The sequence below is a fragment of the Piliocolobus tephrosceles genome, chromosome 11 (genome assembly GCF_002776525.5).
Source record: "Piliocolobus tephrosceles isolate RC106 chromosome 11, ASM277652v3, whole genome shotgun sequence".
NCBI classification, from domain to species: domain Eukaryota; kingdom Metazoa; phylum Chordata; class Mammalia; order Primates; family Cercopithecidae; genus Piliocolobus; species Piliocolobus tephrosceles.
The window spans coordinates 113,368,578-113,391,046 of NC_045444.1; the positions used below are offsets into that span (position 1 = coordinate 113,368,578).

Here is a 22,469-nt window from a genome sequence, read left to right on the forward strand (position 1 = left end):
TAAAAAGACTTACTGGAAGGATATCAGGTAGCTACTAGAATTTTTGAGAATACTGAAGACCTGGACTGGAAGAACCTGTAAGAACTGGCAGGTTGCTTGTTGCCATTGGTCAGTGCTTCATTAGACCGTCATCACTAGACTCTCAGTATTAGATACAAAGGGTATCTGATTGGCCAGTGCAGGTCACATGCCTGTGCTCTGGCTGCCAGGAAGATGACAGACTATCTGCACCTCTTAAGCCTCCACTGGAGGTGGGGCTGTGTTTCTTTGATTGTGACACTACTCTGAGATGAGCCCATGGCGTCACCTGGCTTAATTAGGATCACTTTTAAATGTTCAGCCTAGCAGCTTGCATTGCATAAGCAGATTCAGCTCAAATGGGCAGCTTTTAGAACTTTCTAGCTAGTGGTTCTATGCTCTTTGTTTAACATTAACTGTGCCTTACAGACATACCAGAAAGCTGCTACAGAGCAGTATGTGATGTTGATGGCACATTCAGGTCTCTGAGTCATGTAGTAGATGGGGCATGTCTGTTTTTCATAGTCAGAATTTTTATTCATACCAGATTTAACCACAAGCAGAATTTACTTTTTCTGAAATTATGGGCTAACTTTACAATGCAGTTTTTGTCCTAATCTTGGTGTTGGCTCTAGGAATTCAGGGGTTATCTTAACTTTTTACTTTCATCATCTTTGGCCATGTGCATATGACTTTTTGTACATGTGAGTACACTGACTTGAGGTATCAGGTTTTTATAAGTACAAAGAACTTGTGAATCTTTTGAAATAAGTTCATGTTTCCTTGCATGCATTTTCAAAGCTATACTTAATTCTTATGCAGCATTACAGTAGAATAGAATAAGTAAGACCAACTTACCAAGAAGGGAAACAGATGCCACTTCTATGGGATAGTTTGTGAGGTGCAATCTTGCCTACTCTTGAAATGTTTTTCTTATTGGCCCAATATGGCAACTGAAGTCTCACCATTAGAACTTAAATTTTGAGTTAAGGTCAATGAATCTCAGCCTGAACACATTGGAATTTCCTGGGGAATTAAAAACAACATTTCAAAAAAATAACTAAATGGAAAAAAAAAAACAACAACAATGTCAGGACTCTACCCCAGACCAACGTTGTATAATTTCTGGGAGTGGGGCCCAAGGAGCAGTAAATTATAAAACTTCTTTAAGGGATTCTAAAGTGCAGCCAGGATTGAGAACCAGCAGATCATGACTAGAACCTGGGAAGGGCAGTGAGTTCACTCATGTTATGATGTGTACAAGGAAATACACTAGACAGCATTTCCACAGTTCTATTTGAGAGTATTTCCTGCCATTCTTTCTTCTTCATATATCTGTATGATGAACTTCCTTTAACAAAGATCAATAAGTCAGTCTTTAGACTTAGAGCAACCTTAGAGAGTCCATCTACCATAGGGCCATGGAATTTCTAGCTATGGCATTGCTTGTAAAAATACCTCCAAAAGACTGAACTCACAGGGATATCTATTTGCTTCATACCAGTAGCACATGTTAAAATCAGGCTATAAACAATCCAACTTCTCTTTCATTTTATATTTACTTTCTGGAGGTAATGTGCAAATAATCATTCATGTGGTATCCAGAAATATTTTTGTCTATAGTAATAGCAGATGGCGGAGCATTTTTCTTGTGCCAAGTCACATTTATTCTACCACAGTGCAATGTGGAAGTGATCATAGCCTCTTTCAAATATTCAACTCCCCATGTGCATTTCAGTTGTGGTGGGAACTTTTCTTGCATATCAGTTCAATATGTTGTAGATTGACTTGGAATCCTTGGAATTCGTGTATAGTATAGTCACATGAGAAGTACTTTGAAAAGAAATAGTTTCGAAGCCTCATGATTAAAAGTCATCAATTCAGCGAACATTTAATAAGCATATTTTGTGTGCTAAGCCAGTGGTTTTCCACTGGGATGGGTGGCTTTGTCCCCAGGAGGGATTTTGGAAATTTGCAGGGTTCTTAGTAATCCTAATGATTAGCGGGGGGTGCTACTGGCATTTGGGGTACAGGAGCCAAAGGTACTAGCTGTCTCGCAGCTTACAGGACAGACCTCCACAATAAAAATGATCCTCTACACACAGCACTACCCACACCTGGTCTGTGGAAAGGACATTCATGTAAATGAAAAACCTGTTTATGATTATCTGAGCCTAAAACCTAAGTGCGCTTTTCATATAAAGAGCAGTTTTTGGGGGGACATGGATTTAATGTACAGTGACTTTTCCAGGAAAATTGTATTAATAAATTGTAAATGTAAAGTGAGGGAAAGTTGTACTTGGCTTTATTTGGAATCAAGAGTTTTTTAACCTCACGTAAACTCACATTACCCGTGGAACCTTGAATGTGGTACTCGAGTCACAAAAAGCCTGCATCTGTAACCACCTGCATTTGTTATTCCCATATGTATGAGGATTCCATACATAGGTGCAAGCAAAGGGCTACTTTATATGTCTCCTGCTGGTGGTGTGCCTGAGCAATTGTAATTCATACTATTTTTATTTATGTATTTATTTATTTAGAGACAGAGTCTTGCTGTGTTGCCAAGGTTGGAGTACATTGAGACCATCTTGGCTCACTGCAACCTCTGCCTCTTGGGCTCAAGTGATTCTCCTGCCTCAGCCTCCCAAGTAGCTGAGATTTACAGGCGTGCGCCACCACACATGGCAAATTTTTGTATTTTAGTAGAGATGGGGTTTCACCACGTTGGCCAGGCTACTCTCGAACTCCTGATGTCAAGTGATCCACTCCCTCGACCTCCCAAAGTGCTTGGATTGCAGGCGTGAGCCACTGCGCCCAGCCTATAATTCATAATATTTTATTTTATTACTTTTTATTCTTATTTTTATAGCTAGGATATTATGTTGACTTGCGATTGTGTATTTGTATATGTATCTGTGCTTTAAAAAGTAAGTGTATAAGATGTATTACTCATAAATTTTATTTCAAGAAGGAGCATTACAAAATATTTGGGTTATAAGGGGGTATTGGGTGTGATTGGGTTGAAAGTCACTGAATTAAATAGCAGGGTGATATCAGACAAATCAACAGACAGGGAAACTTCAGCATGCTAGAGGAGCACAGGGGCCACTGCAGGATCCAGAGGAGCAGCCTCTGCCAAGTCCTGAGGGAGTGTGGTCCCAGTGGCCCGGCATGATCAGGAGCTGGGGGACATGGAGGGCAAAAGGAATGGCACATACAAAGTCCTGAAGGGTGGATGCTTATGTTGGTGAGTGGCTAGAGCCCCTGGTGTGGTAGGGCTGAGCCCTGGCAGAGGGGAGAGAGAAGGCTGGAGAGGCAGACAGAAGTCCATGAAGAGTCTAACAAGCCTTGCTTGCATTTTATTCTAGAGACACCGAGGAGCTACCAAAGGGCTTCTGGGCTAGGATCAGGTTTGCTGGTTAGACAGACACACTTGTCACAGTGGTGAAAATGGGCTAGATGAGGGCGTGGTTACATGAGCCAGGGTGAAGTCTGAGCTAGGCAACCATGTAGACTGCTGGCTAACACTTTTGCAGGCCATGTGAACCTTTCTGAGCTCTCCTGCTGCCTAGCAGCAGTCAGCCCTGCAGTCTCACCCAGCAACTATGCTCTTGACTACTTTTCTAAGAGGTTGGGGTATGGGTGGGAAGGGGTGGTGCAGAGAAGATGGAGAGGACTGTGGTCAGTGGGAGCTACTCAGCATGGAATATGGAAGATACAGGGTAGGGAACTCTAGGATGTGTCTGGTTACATGGAGTGTCTGAGCAAAAGAACACTAGCCTCACAGAATCTCACTGACTCTTTAGCCTCTGTGCCCAATTAAAGGAGTCAGGGGAGATTCTTGTCCAGTTATTTTGCTTGATTTCACTTACTTTTGCTTTTATTTAACTTAGTACAATCTGTCATTTTGTTTTGAAGGAGATTTAAATAACAACACAGATCCTAAAGAACCTTTGTAATACTGCAAAGCTAATGATTATGACTTTCATCCAGAGTGTTATTTAGAAACACTTGCCCATGCCAAATGGAGGAAGGTGTTCTTAACAACTCACCCCAGCAATAGCAAAACTATTTAAGTTTATCCACCACATTGACGAGAGAAGTACTGTTCTTAAAATGAGAGCCTTGCTCAGTGTCTTTTCCCTTTGCATTTAAAAATAAATGAAATTACTGAAACACTATTATAAGAAGTTTGGAAAATAAGGGCGATGTTACGTTCCCCACATATTACCTATTAATATTTTTTATGTATTTCCTTTACATCTTGTTTTTAGCTACGTTTATGTATATTTGTGCATGTGTATAATATGTATAAATATGTAACATTATAATTGTATATAATCTAGGAATCAACACATGAAATATGGGAGCACATTTTGAATCATTCTTCCCTCTCAACTTCCAACTTGCAACCTAGCTACCTTCTAATTAGATGTCTCTATTTTGTTGTCCCACAGGCCTCTCAAAGCGAAGAAAACAACTGAGCTCTTGCATTGTCTCTCACCCTGACTTTTCCTTTTCCCAATCTTCTGCATCTCAGTAAATGGTTCCACTATCCATTAGTTGTATAAGCCAGAAGCCTAGATTTTTTCCTTTCCCTCACCCTCTACACTGAGTCCATCAGCAAGTCCTTTTATCTCTCCTCTAAAATACATCCCAGATCCATCCATTACCCTTCCTGGGACAGAAGCAGTCCTATCAAGATCTGTTCTAGTAGTATTAATATTTCTGTAGTCCACTGCTACCACTTTCTTCCAAGCTGCCATAATCTTTTACCAGGACTACATTATCCTCCTTACCTGTCTTCTGCTTAATTTGACCATTCTTACTTCTCTAGGGTCTGTTCTCTCAGCAGGCAGAATAGATCACTCCTAAAAATGCTCCTGTTTGAAATCCTCCAGTGGCCTTCCATTGTACTTGGAAAACAACTCAAGTTCATTACTATGGCACATAAGGCACATGGCACACAGGCCTTATGTACTGTGAGTTTCTAAATTTATGCAGTACCCTGTGCCCGCCCATATTTCTTGCTTACTATTAGTCATCTCAATTTTTTTTTTTTTTTTTTTTTTGAGGGAGAGTCCCCACTAATACTCAGGCTGGAGTGTAGTGGCACAATCTTGGCTCACTACAACCTCTGCCCCTGGGGTTCAAGCGATTCTCCTGCCTTAGCCTCCCAAGTAGCTGGGACAACAGGCACATGCCACCACGCCTAGCTAATTTTTGTATTTTCAGTAGAGACGGGGTTTCACCATGTTGCCCAGGCTGGTCTTGAACTCCTGACCTCAGGTAATACACCTGCCTCGGCCTTGCAAATGCTAGGTTTACAGGCATGAACCATCGTACCTAACCATCTCAATGTTTTAAAATACCAAATTCTTCCTGCCTCAAGCTGCTGCATATGTGCTTGTCCCTGCCTGAAGCTTCCATTCCCACCTCTGAGCATGCTAGCTCCAAATCCTGCAGTGCCACTTAAATGACACCCCTTGAGAAGCCATCCCAGGCAGTTCTAAGTAAAGTAGACTCGCTTTCTTACACTTAACACAGTTTGGGGTGTGTGTGTGTCTCTCTGTCTGTCTGTCTATCCATGTCTCCTCCACTCTAGATTTTAAACGCCAGGAGGCAAGGACCATGTTTCTCTTGTTTATATTATAGTCACTAAATATTTGATGAGTGAATGAATGAATATGTCTTATTCCATTTAGTGTTGCTACAAAGGAATACCTGAGTCTGGGTAATTTATAAAGAGAAGAGGTTTATTTAGCTCACAGTTCTACCAGCTGGAGTTCAAAACTGAGCTTCTGCTGAGAGCCTCAGGCTACTTCCACTCATGGTGGAAGGTGAAGGAGAACCAGCTTGTGCAAAGACCACATGGGGAGAGAGGAAGAAGTAAGACGGGCAGTGCCATGCTTTCTTTAAGAACCAGCTCTGGGCCAGGCACGGTGGCTCACACCTGTAATCCCAGCACTGTGGGAAGCTGAGTTGGGTGGGTCACTGAGGTCAGGAGTTCCAGACCAGCTTGACCAACATGGTGAAACCCTGTCTCTACTAAGAAAACAAACAAACAAAAATTAGCTGGGCATGGTGGCATGCACCTGCAATCTCAGTTACTCAGGAGGCTGAGGCAGGAGAATCGCTTAAACCCAGGAGGCGGAGGTTGCAATGAATCGAGATTGCGCCATTGTACTCCAGCCTGGGCAACAAGAGCAAAACTCCGTCTCAAAAAAACAAAACACAACACCACCAAACCAGCTCTGGCAGAAACTATTAAAAGTGAGATCTCATTCACCCACAAGGGAGGATATTAATCTATTCATGAGAGATCTGCCCTCATGACTCAGTCACCACCCATTAGGCCCTACCTCCCTATACTACAACGAGGATTAAATTTCAACATGAGTTTTGGAGGGACAAACATCGAAGCCATGGCAGAATGTACCTACTTGAACCAGCTCAGGGAATTGTCTTATTATCAGGCATAGGGACATGGAATTGAGAGCCCAGGAATTACTAAACATTGTCTGGTACCTTGGAAGCTCTTTTGTAAAAGAGGTTTCTGCTACCTTTCCAATACCCTTGTTTTTGTCCAGATTCTGTTTATCTGGGCCTCAAGTAAATGTCAGTGATCAGCTTCCATCCCTGTGTCTGCAGTTGGTGCCATGCTTACTAAATCATCATGGATTGTAGAGGGTGCACTGTCAGTATAGCTGCCTTTGGGGCACATAATATTGGAAGATGGCTAGGTTTTACTTCTGAGGACAAAGGTGCAGGGAGCAAGGGATGCACGTTAGAGAACATGTAGACCAGGTCATTCAATCATGCTGGTGTCATGGTTGAAGGAGGCATCAAGGACAGAAAACAAGAGGTTTAAAAACAGTTTCTCTTGAGAAGAAGCAATCCTGTCAAAATCTTTCCTAGTGGCGTTAGCGTTCAAAAACCTGAAAATTTTGTATTACGTCTCATTGCTAGTACTGCAAATCCGGGACCATTTATTAAGATCCCCACACCCCAGAGCTTCTGATCAGCGCAGACCCTTCCTGCTATTAACTGCTTTGACAGGAGGAAATTGTGGAGAGTACAATAGGCCACTTCTAGCTGACTGCCTCTTACCCTACCTCGTTCCCTTACCTTGTCTAACATCGCGTCTCCAAGTTGTATCCTTAATGAGGTCATTCGCTCTGCATACATAGTGAGATTATGTCTTAGAGTAATACATTTTCTGCTTTCTGAGCTTTGCTTGAGAGGACAACCTCTTCAACTGTGGAAAGAATTTGCCGTTTAATAGAGGAGGGCCTTCATAGCTTGTCACAGCTTTCAGTCACAGCTCTACTTTTTGATTCTGTCACAGTGGCACACGAGAGCAGGAACATTTTGCATAACCACTTAACTCAGCCTTACAATAGCCTCTTAAATGGATGAGGAGCAGCTTAAGCTGGCTTGATAGGAAAGAACACTGTCTGTTGGTGTTAATACTATTTGTATTTAGTTTGCATAATTTAAATCCACAATAATATCTTAATCTCAGTTTTGCTCCAAAATTGCCTTTCTACTATCACTATCCCATATAAATAATGTATGGCAACATTGATTTGATTGTAACCCTTTCATATTTTATTGAAATGTTTTTTCTGTAAACATATATTGAGCACCCCCTCTGCATCAGGAAATACACAAGTGCTGCATATCTAGAGGTCCACTGGACAAAAGGTAATGAGTGAGGATTTTCAGAATTGTAAAAGCACACGAGACCTCATGTTGAAAAACACAGCACATCTTAGCAGGTTAAATAAATCTACAACTAGCTACAATGATTGTGGTATAAAGATGGTATGTCCAAAATAAAGAGAAAATCTTTGAAAGCTGAAAGAAAAGACAGATTGCCTACAGAGGAATGACGTTCCAACTGACAGTACATTCATTATCAGCAGCAGTAGATCCTATACCTGTCATCAAAATAGGATGCTGAAATAAAGACCTTTTAAGACATACAGAGACTAGGATAATTTTTTACCCTCAAATATGAACTGAAAGAAGTGTGAAACATTGTATTTTGGCAGGGAGGAAACTGAACCCAGAAATAAGTTGCACCATTACAGAAGCAATGTGCAACACGACAAGGAATTTGGACAATAAGTTAATGAACTTGAGTAATCAGAATAAATGGCTTCCTCTGTGCTATGATTTGAGTACTAACAAGATGTTTTCCAGTTAAATATAGAACCACTTTGGTTTGGTGCTGATGTCTGAAATTCTTATTTGTGATGAGTTATTCACCTCAGTCAAGGTTTTTAAGAAGGGGTCCATGGATGGAGTTCAAGGTATCTATGAACTTCCTAAAATTACAGGTGACGCACTTTGTGTTTACACAGTTCTTCGGAAGACAGGCTTGTTGGCTCTCATCAGACCCTTAAAGGTGCTTAGAATTTGAACTAGTTTAAGAACTACCGGATTAAGTTATTGTTCCTTATTAAAGTGAAATTACATCAATACTTAACCTTGCTCTCAAGTTGAGATACATGATCTGAATTTGAATATGACGTTATTGGTTACCTTGCAGAATCATTGTGACCCTGGAAAAATTATTTTTCTTCTCATTGTAGTCTGAATGTGCATTGTATGACCTGTATGGCTAAAGGCAGCAGTGGTGTGCCTGGCTGGTGTGACTGTATCTCAGTATCACAGTCAGTATTGGATTATAGTTTCGATTTTTCTAAAGAGAGTTGCTATTAAGCTAACAGAAGAAATAAAGCTTTTAAGTTACCAATTTTAAGATATAATAATAGATTTTTTTTTTTGGTTAATTGAACAGATATTTTGTGTAATACATTGTCCAAGTGTATGTAGTGGGGTGGACAGCGGGAGGCTGCGTTCAGTCATTATCTATACCAGTGAGATCTCCTGCTAAAACAAGTATTAACTGGTGACCATGTACAACTTATATTTTCCCCCCAGCTTTATTGAGGCATCACTGACAAATGTTGTATATATTTAAGGTATATAATGTGATGTTTTGATGACATATACATTGTAGAGTGATTACCACGACCAAGCTAATTAATATATCTATTACTTCAAGTAGTTAGCATTTTCACGTATGTGGTAAGAACACTTAAGATGTACTCTGCTAGGAAATTTCAAGTGTACAATGTAATGTATTGTTATTAACTCTACTCACCATGCTGTATATTAGCTCTGTTACTTATTCATCTTATAACTGACAATTCGTGGCCTTTGATCAGCATCCCCCTATTTCTCCTATCCCTAGTCCCTGGCAACCACTGTTCTACTCTGTTTCTATGAGTTTGACTTCTTTAGATTCCACATATGAGTGAGATCATACAGTATCTGTCTTTCTGTATCTGGCTTATTTCACTTAGGAAAATGCCATCTGGATTTGTCCATGTTGTCTTAAATGGCAGGATTTCCTGATTTTTTAAGGATGAATAATAAAATTTCCACTGCATGTGGATGCATGTGTATATACATAGCACATTTTCTTTATCGGTTGATGGACACTTAGGTTATTTTTCTATCTTGGCTATTGTGAATAATGATATAATGAACATGGGAGTGCAGATATCTCTTTGAAATACTAATTTCACTTCCTTTGGGAATATACCCAGAAGTAGAATTGCTGGATCATACGGTATTTCTATTTTTAGATTTTGTAAGAACCTCCGTATTGTTTTCTGTAATAGCTGTACCAGTTTGCATTCCCACCAGCAGTGTATCGGGGTTCCCTTTACATCCTTGCCCACACTTGTTATATCATTTGATTTTTTATAGCAATCATCCTCACACATGTGAGGCGATATCTCATTGTGGTTTTTGACTTGTATTTCCCTAATGATTAGTGATGTTGAGCAGCTTTTCATGTACCTGTTGCCCATTCATATCAAAGGAAACAGCAAAATGAAAAGGCAACCTGCGGAATGGAGACTGTATTTGCAAACCATATATCCAATAGGGGACTGATATGCAAAATATGTAAAGAACTATAACTCAATGGCAATAAAACAAATGACCCAATTGAAAAATGAGTAAAGCACTTGACTAGACATTTTTCTAAAAGAGACATACAAATGTAACTTGTGATTTTTTTAATACAGTGTATTTTAGATACATGTATTTTATGTGTAATTTAAATTTCACTCTTCCTCTCATCTGGTAGTTATGTACTGAGTGTTAGTGTCAGGCTGTTTACTGTAGAGGCTGTGGTCATGGATGTAGAGTTGGTGGTGGTCCTGTCCCAGAGGGAATTACTCTGAATAGGATAGAGGGTGGTAGGTCATAACCAAATCCCCAGTCCTAGCCTAAGACCTAGTAAGGTCAAGAGGAAGTTGTTCCTAGTGGCAGGGTTGTCCCTGCATGCTGCTTCAGATGGCAGCTTCCACGTATAGCTAAGAACAGAATGAAGCCACAGGCTTATTCAGAGACCACAAGCTTCACAACTTCTGTTTAGCACGTCTAATTATGGTTGTAACAACCCAGTCTGGTTTTGATGCTGTTACGTTTGAAGGTAGATCCCAGCCACTGATCAGCGCATTCAGATGGATCATCTTCCTCCAAAGCCCAGGGCTTCTTTCGGTCTCCACAGCACCCCCAGCTCAGGTGTAAAGTCCCTAACCCTAGGACTGGTGGACCCACCTTCCCAGTTCAGTTTTCTCCCTGTGTGCAGGTCCATCTGTCTTTTCGCTCAGCATGTGGGTATCTCTTAGAGGGTGAAGGGAAGTGATTTGTCAAATGGTTACCAAGAGCATGGAGAAAGTTAATTTACCTCTTAAAATGAGTTTTATATTCCTTTTACATTGGTGAAATTCGTTCTCCTGTTTTGTGTGTGTGTGTGTGTGTGTGTGTAATGTTGAGAGATTCTCAGTTTTGATTGAATGAGATCATAATCTCCTTTTTATTTTAAAATTCAACACTTTTATAGAGCTTAAATGAAACAAGACCAGTTAAATGTTTTGAGATGGAACATAGGTGGAAAATGCTGAATGTTGGAGTGTGATGCAGTGAGGTCTCTGGACTGCCAGCCTCCCTTCCCTAGGTATTTGAAATTATATTAGGGCAATTAGATTATAACTCAGACTTCTGAAAACCATTTAGAGATAGATAAGAAATTCATTTCACTGTATTGTACTCAATATTGTAAATGAGATTCAAGATTAATTGTCTAATAGGTTGAAGTTTTAAATTGAAATTTCCTTCTATGTTATTTTCTATCATATATGCTTCACCATGAAGGTTGATTTGAAACCAGAGTTTCAGAAATACTGATATTATTATATTCTTTTCATCTAAATTGAAGTTATTATTATATTTTTAACTGGTCCTGGCCACTTCTTTGTATCTCTCAGACTGCCACTTTCTTTGTCGTTTTTAGAGCTATTAATAGGTGGCAGATTGTACTGAGCCTGAGCATAGAATAAAATAAGTACAGTGGTCTCCCTTATCTGTGATTTTTGCCTTCTGCGTTTTTAGTTAGCCCCAGTCAACCTTGATCCAAAAACATTAAATGGAAAATTCCAGAAATAAACCATTTATAAGTTTTAAATTTCACACTGCTCTGCATAGCGTGGTGAAATCTCACCCTGTCTCACCCAGGACATGAATCATCTCTTCGCCCTGTGTGTCCATGCTGTCTGTGCTACCCACACGTGAGTCACTTAGTAGCTGTTATGATTATGAGACCGGAAAAGCATAGTATATATAAGGTTCAGTAGTATCCATGGTTTCAGCCATCCAGTTGGGGGTCTGCAGATAATGGGGGACTACTATACAATTTTTTTAGCATGGTTGGGGTTCCTAGCGTGGTTGGGGAGCTAAAAGTATAGTTACTACTATTTTTGCCAGAAAATGGGGAAAAAATGTTTAATCCCATATTTTTATTATATATGAAGTAGTGACATGGACAGAAGACAGAAACAGTGGGTAGAAGAAGGCAGTTCCCAGCAAAGGCCCCACCATCAATCCCGGAAACCCATAGCCCTAAATGGCAACAGGCATTCCTGTTTTTGCACCCAATAGCTGCCTTTTGGCCCACCATGCCCCGCTCTCCTCTACCCATATAAACCTGAGACCCCAGGCTCCAGAAGGAGGTAAAGAGATGAACAGAAGAGCAGAAGAACAGGAGAATGGCGCAACAGAGTGAAGAGGAGCATCGGAATGCCGAGAGGAGTTTACCTGGGGACGATCAGAGAGGAGATACATCACTGGACAGCCAAACTCCAGGGGAAGACCATCTTCCCACTCCATCCCTCTTCCAGCTCCCCATCAATCCCACTTCCAGCTCCCCATCAGTCCCACTGAGCCACCTCCATCACCCAATAAAAGCTTCACATTCATCCTTTGTGAAAAGGCAGAGGGTCCACTGAGCTGTCTAACATGTAAGCCGACTGTGGACAGCAAAGCTAAAAGAGTACGCTGTAACACACACCCACTTGGGCTTCAGGAGTTGCAGATACACACCCCTGGATATTGCCATGGGGCTGAAGCCTGGGAGCACTCATCCCAGCCCCTGCACCTGTCCATCAGTGTGCTCCCTTTCCCGTAAGGGGTTTAAGCAGGCACGGCCACCAAACAGACAAGTCACACCCCTGTGGCACATCCTGCAAGGGGCAGGGGCGGGTCAGGGAACTCCTGTTTCAGTAGATATATTTGATGAAAATAATGCCCTCCTGAGGGAATGATCGTTTATGTGGTGTGTGTGTGCATGCATGTGTGTGTGTGCACGCACGTGTATATGCCATGACTTTTAGCACGTGTGCATGTATATGAGGGCTTGTTTGGGCAATAGTGTCATTTAATCAGCTAATGGGAACAAGAATCGATGCTGTTCTCTTTACAAGACTCCTGTTTGTCTAAGTGTTCTTCATTGCATGTTCTTTTCCTGAGAGCCAACCAGTCTTTTCATAGCTTGGAGACAATGAAAATTACTCAGAACCATCTTGCTTGTGGTGTTTCAGGAACTCTCCTCTAGGCTGCTGCCATAGTAGGCGAAATGTGTTGGTTTTGACTCTGAGTCTCAGGTAGGTTACCAAATGGTGGATTCTTAGCTCTGTGACTGCCATGGCTCAGCAAGCACCCTGAACTGAAGATCTAGTGGTTTTAACTTACCTCCTGATGGTCTTGGTGAAACGGTCCTGGCACACTTGAGCCATTTACTCAACATATCCTTGAGAGCCTCTCATATGCCTGGCACTGTCCTGGGTGTTTGGAATACATGTGTGAAAGCCACATAAAGGCTATGCTCTTAGAGTCTCCATCGGGCTCTTTCATAACTTTCAGTTTCCCACCTTCTGGAATGAGAGGTCACTATTCCAGGCTGTGGGAATGCATTCATTTGCTTGACTTTTTTTTTTTTTTTTTAAGCTTCTAATTTTGTGTAATGTATGAATGAGATACCATTGCTGCCCTCAGGGAGTTTATGTGTGACAGAGAGAGACAGACGGACAGGCAGACGTGTAAGCACTTTGCCACCAGCAGACTGGCTTCGTGCCATAATAAATTAGGAGCAGTGACTCTGAGGGGAGGGAGGAGAAGGAAAGAGCGACTCTTCAACTGGGGTGGGATTTTTTGACAGAGGTGCCGTTTGGCTTAGCCTGTGGCCAGAGAGTGCTTGGGGGATGTGACAGTGGGGCGTGTGAGAATGGATGTAGTAGACGATGAGGGTCTCCACCCTCTGACTTTGCAGAGATGAGCAAGGCCAAGTGTTGGAAGGGCTTGAACACACACTGGAGTATTCTGTGAGAGCCAGTAGATTTCAGGGGATGGCAGTGACGCCGCTTGCCTTCTGCCTTAGGAGGAGAACTGATGGCTGTGTGTTGGATGCACTGGAGAGCAAGAGCCGGCTCTCAGGGGGACCAGCTGGATGATTCTCTTTCCTTTATTTTACTCATTCAACACACATTCATCTGGGGTTCACTCTGTGCCCAATACTGGGCATTTCCAAATAGTTCAGATGGCAGCGTGGTTGTAGCAGTAGGAATGGGAAGGCTGGGAGGAGTATGAGAGGCATTACAAAGGGGAAATGAGAGTGGCACACCAGAAAAGCCTAGTTTAAGGTGTCAGTGGATGTGTGCATGTGTGCGCGGGGGTATCTAGAGGGCGGCGGGCAGCTGGAAATGGAGGTCAAGTGCATAAAGAACAGCTCATTGTGTAGGGATCCCCCCCACCAACTCCGCTTTTGTGGTAACATGCAGAGGTTTTTGAGAATCCCCAGTAATTTCTTAAACTCAGGCTGGGTGGGAGATCATTCAGCCAGGGAACTCCACAAAGCGTGTTGCCGCTTGGGGCAAAGTAGACCTCTGAAAATAGATTTTATAAGTGATTGCCACTTTTAGATGACAGTTTAAGAAGAGTTAAACCACTTTCATGCCCTAACTCATCTTTCAAGTTTGAAATTTAAATTTGTGTTTCTTTGTTCTGAGTGACTAGAAGATAAATACGAAGACAACTTTGGCGGATGCAGGTGGGCATCTCAGTTCCTTTTGCTGAGTTTCACTTGCTCTCTGCTTCACTCATCCATGGGGTAGAAAACTGCAGCAGTCTGCCCTGCTGTAACACAGATAGACATCATCCCTCACAATGGCTGGATAATTCCAGATTTAATGCCAAACAGAGAAAACTGATTCCATTTATGTTTTGTGATAAGAGGTACAGAGAAAAACAGAAAGCAGTGTAATGACTTGTCTTGACAAAATGCTTCCGCTGTTCTGCAGGAGCCAACCCACTTCCCCTGTTTAAGGAGGGGTGTTACATTTGAAACATGTGGTGGTGGTTACTCATTGTGCTTTTTTTTTTTAAGGTGGGCAATATTGTTAAGTTAAATGCAGCTTAGCATAAAAGACGTGATGTGGAACAAAGCCTGTGGACTGTGACTACTTGACATGCACTGGGCTAATGAGGAGACAGAATGTCTCTGATCAGCAGCAGAACAAACACTCACAAAGGGTCTCCTTCTCTCTTAGGACTTCCTTCGCTGGGCATCTGGCTGGGATTCTTGTTGGACTAATGTACACTCAAGGGCCTCTGAAGAAAATGATGGAAGCACTTGCAGGTACAGAATAAAACACCTTTGGCATGACAACAAGCTGGACTTCCATCTTCATTTTAATGTGAACAGGAGCAACCCCAAGTTTCCCTGTGGTTCAGCTCAGGAATTCCCTAATATGCCTGTTTTTCTTTTTAAACCAAAAGGTAAAACAACCAGTGCAATTCCTTACATTGCTCCACAAAAGAGGCTGCACACTTAAATTTTCAATCTGATACTTTCTTAGGGGACAAATATCAGTATGCATTTATACCCTTAACCTTAATGCTACCCGCAGAAAACCATGATTTCCTAAAGAATGCAGAGAACTAAAGTGCGTTTAAAAGAATGCATTCTTCTGTAATAGTCCATGAATTAATATACGTGCAAGGCAAAGTTGAAAAAGAAAACGAAGCCTGGACTGAAGTGCATGGCCAGTATTTTAAAGAATTCAGACTGACGACCAGGTCCTGGGTGGATGAGCCATACATTCATGCATGGCCAAACCAAGTGTGTTACTGCTTGAAGCTTAGCTCCTGCTTTTTAAAATTTTGTTTCTCCTTTCAAATTGATACTCAGTGAAAATATTTCATTTAGAAATACTTGTATTTTTTAGACCTCTTAATTTTAAATGCGATTCTTATTTTGACTTGTAAGAAAACTGGTTTGCAAACACTTGTTTTATAGAGTGAGTTCCACTATTTCATCTTTTATTCATGGGAGAGCTTCTGAGACTATTTTACCTTTTCTTGAACCGTAAATAATTTTTTCACAGTTTGTGCTGATGACTGGTTTTCTTGAGAACCATATAATATTCATGATATTAGAAAGCTTTCCAGGCACTGCCCTGGCACCTTTATTAGCAGGTTGTGTTCACTTTTGGTTGGTTTTTACAGGCTGTGTTGCATCTAAGCAGATTCTCATTTTCCCGCATTGGCTTATTAATGTGCTTCCACTGTATGTATTTAAAGGAGGCAGTGGGAACTTCATTTATTGAAAATGTCCAGTTTTATGATATTTTCAATATAATTTAATACTCATTAGTACTGATAAAAGAGATGACTCTCAGACGTTTAATGTCTTGTTTATTTTTTCTGTGTCTCATGATGAAGCGGTTAGTAAAGCTTTTTGCAGACATGTTGTGAAATTTAAGCAAGTACTTTAATTTTTAAACAGGATTTTCCCCATAATTATAACATTTAAACTCTTAGTTTTAAAAGCCTTAAAAAATGAATGGAGACTTGTTTTTACACCACTCTATTTTCAAAGTAATAAATACGATAGAAAATTAAATAGGAAAATTAGAACACTCAGTGCAATTTGCAAATAGCCTGCAAACTCGGCCTTTTTTCTGCGAGCTGAGAATGGAAGCACACAGGAACCCCGTGGAAAATGACCCAGCATGTGGAAGCTGCCATCTGATGCCTCCTGGAAGAGGAGGGTCGCCCTGAGGGTGTGGTCCTTGGCCCTCCCTCCCTCATTTCATTCAGCCGTGCCAAACTGACTGAGTAGACAGTCCTACTGCCTTCTATAGGGACAAGAAAGGGTAAAGTCCCCTAGGAAGGGGAAGGAACATGGCTCTCCTAACACCCTTGTTTGAGGAAGGTTCTCCATTTAGCCAGAGCATCTCTGCTTATACAGAGGCATCAAAGCTGAGCCTTGGTACTTTGGCAGGCAAAGACTAAGGAACTTCAGTGAGTGTAAATTAGGGTTTCATTTTCCACTCCCCACCCCCAAACACACACACACACACACACACACACATTCTTTTCCCTGTCGGGCTGACCCCCAAACAAAAGGGAGTTTATTTTAGTAAGTGTTTAGAAATCATTTGAAATGACCTTGGGCTTTGTCCCAGAGAAGTTCCTAATTACTGGAACAATTAGCATTTAAAACTTTGTGGCTGCCATTAAAATATTTATTTCTTTTACGTTTAGGCGGTTTTTCCTCCAATGTTGGTTACCCAGGACAGCAATACTACTTTAATAGTTCAGGTAAGCACTTTATTTCATTTAATAAATTTTAACTTATTTTTAAAATTATCGTGTTCAGCTCTACAGAGTACTTTAGGATACTACTGGTTGATGCTGTGGTGGAGTCGTTCACATGTTATGTAACTGTGCCTCTAACATGCCTGGAAGCTGGTTGGAGGGGTAACCTAGGGAGCATATTTGTGGGGTTGGTAGGGAAGGCCAGGGAAGGAGGTAACTCAGACATGAAAACATGATATGATTGATAGGCGGTCTCTCATGTGTAATAAGATTCATATTAGACCTTGGTGCTTCGAGTCTCAGTCTGAGACTCAGCTGCTGGGAAAGTGTTAGGAGTTGGTTTTAGGTATATAGTTCTCCACAGCCCATCCCATGTATATTCAGGAAACCCTTGCATACCCTAAGATGCTAAAATAGGCATGCCTCTAATAAATGCCATGTGACTTAATGAGGAAGAATGTATTTTTCTAAGTGTCTGTGTAAATAGATAGAAAGGACCTGCTGTTAAAAGCATAAGACCTATTTTAGGCTAAAGCCTTAGCATTCCAGTCTGGGGTGGCTACATGGTAGTATCTTAGATCAGGCCCGGCAGCCGGATGTTAGCCATGGCCATTGGGACACTCATGTCTTAATGCAGTGAACTGATTGTGCCCCTCCCCAAACTGATATGTCGAAATCCTAACCCCTAATGTGATGATTTTAGTAGGGTAGGGATTTGGGGAAAAAATTAGGTCATGAGGGTAGGGCCCTCATAAGTGGGATTAATGTCCTTGTAAAAGTGACCCCGGAGAGCTCTCTAGGCTCCTCACTGCCACATGAGGATATAAGAAGTCAGCAGATTTTTTAATGATTGCCATTCTAACTGGTGTGAGATGGTATCTCATTGTGGTTTTGATTTGCATTTCTCTGATGGCGAGTGATGATGAGCATTTTTTCATGTGTCTGTTGGCTGTATGAATGTCTTCTTTTGAGAAATGTCTGTTCATATCCTTTCCCCACTTTTTGATGGGGTTGTTTGTTTTTTTCTTGTATATTTGTTTGAGTTCTTTGTAGATTCTGGAAATTAGCCCTTTGTCAGATGAGTAGATTGCAAAAATGTTCTCCCATTCTGTAGGTTGCCTGTTCACTCTGATGGTAGTTTCTTTTGCTGTGCAGAAGCTCTTTAGTTTAATTAGATCCCATTTGTCAATTTTGGCTTTTGCTGCCGTTGCTTTTCGTGTTTTAGACATGAAGTCCTTGCCCATGCCTATGTCCTGAATGGTACTACCTAGATTTTCTTCTAGGGTTTTTATGGTATTAGGTCTAACATTTAAGTCTCTAATCCACCTTGAATTAATCTTCGTATAAGGAGTAAGGAAAGGATCCAGTTTCAGCTTTCTACTTATGGCTAGCCAATGTCTGGAGCCTGGAAGAGGGTCCTCACCAGAACTGACCATGCTGGCGTCATAAACTTCCAGCCTCCAGATTGTGAGAAATTTCTGTTGCTTAAGCCAGCCAGTCTATGGCTGTTTGTTATAGCATCCCAAATGTACTAAGATGTGTTTCTGTTTATATTAATTGAGGACCACTATAGCTTAAAGCTGAGACTAGCAGCGGTTTCTTTAAAGGACCGAACAGCTAATATTGTAGGCAGTAAGGGCTTTATTGGCCATATAGTCTCTGCTGCAACTAGTTAAACTGTCCTGGTAGCATGAAGGCTGCCATAGACAATGTGTAAACAAGTGGGTATGGGGGTGTTCCAGTAGAATCTTATTGCTAGCTCCTGCCTTTTCTACTGTGTAAGGATATGAGATTGACACTGTCAATTTAACCTTACAAAATAGGGCAGTTCTACTTACTGTCTTTTCTCTCTCTCTTTTGCACTCCATTTATTTTCTATTTTTTAAAAAAGAGAACTGAAGAGAACAGCTTCTTTCCTTCTTATATGGAAGGAGCACAGACACAGAGACCAGAGAATGAAGGGCGAAAATAAAAAGCCCTTTTTACCTCTTTTAACCTCTGTAAGATTACCATAGTTATATGCCTTTCTCTGAAGTGATTGGATTTCTTCAAAGGCAGAGCTACATAAGGCCAGGTGGCTATGCTAATGGTCATCTAGGGAACTTTTATGAGAGCATATGTATATCTTACAAGTAATGATTTATTCTTAATATGGCTGTCCTTAGCTGGAAAGTCTTTATAGGTCGAAGAACCTCATGAATGTTTAAAAAGCTGTAACCAATTTTTCTAATCTTGGTGGTGTTTCTTGATCTCCTTTGCCATGAAATCCTGGTATGTGTATAAGGAACAGATGGAGTAGTTAATAGAATAATGATAACCAGATTTTCTTTTACTACAGAGCCTAAGTATGCAACTAAAAAAAAAAAAATTAAACTAGTATTCCTCTCAGGACATAATTTAAATTTATTTATCTTATTTGTTTGATTGCTAGGTTTTTCCAGGAATGTTTATTATGAAGATTTTAAAACGTCTCATTGAGCCAGTGAAACAGCCGTAGAAAATTTTGGGTCCTATGGGAGGAGACCTGTTTTCATGATAATAGATATTGATGAGATTTTGGGTCCTGTTGATGATTTATGATCGATGATACAGAACGTTTAACCACACTGGTCTTTCTGATTTAAGGCACCAAAGCATTCCCATTTTCTTTCCCCATGTTTTGTCTGACAAGTACCAAATTTGTTTTTATAATATTCAGATGTTTAGAGTTGTTGACTTTATTTCATTGAAGAACTGCTAGATTATTTTAAAATAAGAAATAGCATGAAGAAAAATGTTTTTCTACATCAAGAAAATGTTGCCTCAAATCATCACATGTGTATCTGGCAATTAAAACTCTGTGTAGATATATAATTTCTACATGGTGAGCAAATATTCAGAGACCTTTGGGTTATTTTGACTTTTGAATTAACTGAGCGTTTTTGGGGGTGGATAGGTAGAAATGCTGCTTAGATCTTACATAACAGAATGACTTTCCACAGGGGTTTGAAAGTGATAATGAGCCGTGTGGGAAATTACCCAATATACTTCTTGTATTCCAGTAAAATAATTGGCACTCTTAGGGAATTGGGCCATTTCTGTATGCAGGGATTGCTGAAGCATCCCATGCTATTCAGTGACGTCTCTGTAAATATTCTATTAGTGTTGCAGAATGGTTGCCACTTTCTTTGATTCTTTGTGGAGAAGATATATTAATTGTGTTTTTACCATTTGTCCTCGCGTGAAAGGTCTTTTTTTTTTTTTTTTTTTTTTTTTTTTTTTTGCTAAGGAATGAAAAATAAGATTTGTAAAAACACTACCACGGTCTCCTTTACTCTCAAGGTCTGAAACTTGCTGGCTGGGTGTTCCCCAACGCAGCAATGGGGGCTGAATTTTTCTGATTCTATTGGATAGAGACCAGTTTAAGAATAAGTGTTCATATTTAAAATGGTAAGATCCAAGTTCAGTTTTAAGCCATTGTGAGGATTTGGAAAATGTACTTGTCTCCTTTTCCTGTTTTGAATATCAATAATGTTAATATTTTGACATGGGAAACAGGTGAGAGAAAATATGAAAGTTGGGTTGTTAGAGGTATTTAGTAAATCCTCATTAATGTTTACTGCACTGGGGCAAGGCTTTTCAGAATTAGTCTCCAAAATCCTAAACAATTTGATTTAATGTTTATTTAAATCATTCCTTTTTCTTTTACTTTCAAGGACATTCAGTAAAATAGAATCAAGTTAGAAGAGTTTTATCACAATCACTAAGAATGGACAAAAGATCTAGATAGACATTTCTCCAAGAAGATAGTACACATGGCCAATAAGCACATAAAATGACACTCAACATTATTAGTCATCAAAACCACAGTGAGATACCACTTCATATGCCCTAGGATGTTTGTGAATAAAATGGCAAATAATAGCAAATGTCAGTGAGGATGTGGAGAAATTGGAACCCACATACACTGCTTGTAGGAATAGAAAATGGTACAGTTACTTTGGACAACATTCTGGTGATTCCTCAAATAGTTAAACAGAATTGCCATGTGATGCAGCAGTTCCACTTCTAGGTATATACTCAAAAGAAATGAAAGCATATGTCCACATAAAAACTTGCTCACAAATGTTTGTAGCAGCATTATTCATAATAGTCAAAAGGTAGAAATAATACAAATGTTTATCAGTTGACACATGGATAAACAAAATGTGGTAGAAGCTCTACAGTGGAATATTATTTGCCCATACAAAAGAATGAAGTACCGATAAATATAACAAAATTGATGAACCTGGAAAATGTACTAAGTGAAATAAGCTAGACACAAAATGCCACATATTACATTATTTTGTTTATATGAGTTATCCGAAATAGGCATATTCTGTAGAGACAGAAAGTAGATTAGTGGTTACTTAGAGCTGGAGAAGGGATGGGCCGGTGAGGATTGTTAGGTAAAGAGTACAGATTTCCCAAAGGATTATAAATCATGCTGCTATAAAGACACATGCACACGTATGTTTACTGTGGCACTATTCACAATAGCAAAGTCTTGGAATCAACCCAAATGTCCATCAGTGACAGACTGGATTAAGAAAATGTGGCACATATACACCATGGAATATTATGCAGCCATAAAAAAGGATGAGTTTGCGTCCTTTGTAGGGACATGGATGCAGCTGGAAACCATCTTTCTTAGCAAACTATCACAAGAACAGAAAACCAAACACCACATGTTCTCACTCATAGGTGGGAACTGAACAATGAGATCACTTGGACTCGGGAAGGGGAACATCACACATCGGGGCCTATCGTGGTGGGGGAGGGGGGAGGGATTGCATTGGGAGTTATACCTGATATAAATGACGAATTGATGGGTGCTGACGAGTTGATGGGTGCAGCACACCAACATGGCACAAGTATACATATGTAACAAACCTGCACGTTATGCACATGTACCCTAGAACTTAAAGTATAAAAAAAAAAAAAAATACAGATTTCTTTTTGGGTGTGATGAAAATGCCCAAAATTGATTGTGGTAATGATGGTGCAACTCCAAAACATACTAAAAACCACTGAGTTGTATACTTTAAATTGATAAATTGTATGGATGTCAATTATATCTCAATAAAGCTGTTCTAAAAACATCAGTAGACACAACTACTTTTCATGACCAATATTTATATAAACATAATTATATTAGGCTATCAGCTGAAACTAGTGTGTTTTGTCATTCGTTGTTTATATGAAAATGAAGTCTACTAGAGTGCCTATTAACAGTTTCCCTTTTAATCTTGCATATTAGGTAAATATTCATAAACAATACAACAGTAAATTTTAAATAGCCTCAGGACCAACTATCAAAAATTCTGAGCATGAAATCTCAATTAATGAGATTCTACCATTCAGTGTTCCTCCTTTGACTGGATTGTGGTTTTTTCTGTAGCCTTATT

At 40.3% G+C, this 22,469-nt stretch overlaps 1 protein-coding gene across 11 annotated transcripts in view; it reads left to right on the forward strand.

Moving 5' to 3' along the window:
• RHBDD1 (rhomboid domain containing 1) overlaps positions 1–22,469 on the forward strand; it is a 202,319-nt gene that overhangs the window by 57,308 nt on the left and 122,542 nt on the right. For all 11 annotated transcript variants that reach the window (XM_023193836.1, XM_023193833.1, XM_023193835.1 and 8 more), the window contains exons 4-5: positions 14,991–15,079; positions 16,990–17,046. In XM_023193836.1, coding sequence (XP_023049604.1) covers positions 14,991–15,079; positions 16,990–17,046 — 146 coding nt within the window. The remainder of the gene's footprint in view (positions 1–14,990; positions 15,080–16,989; positions 17,047–22,469) is intronic.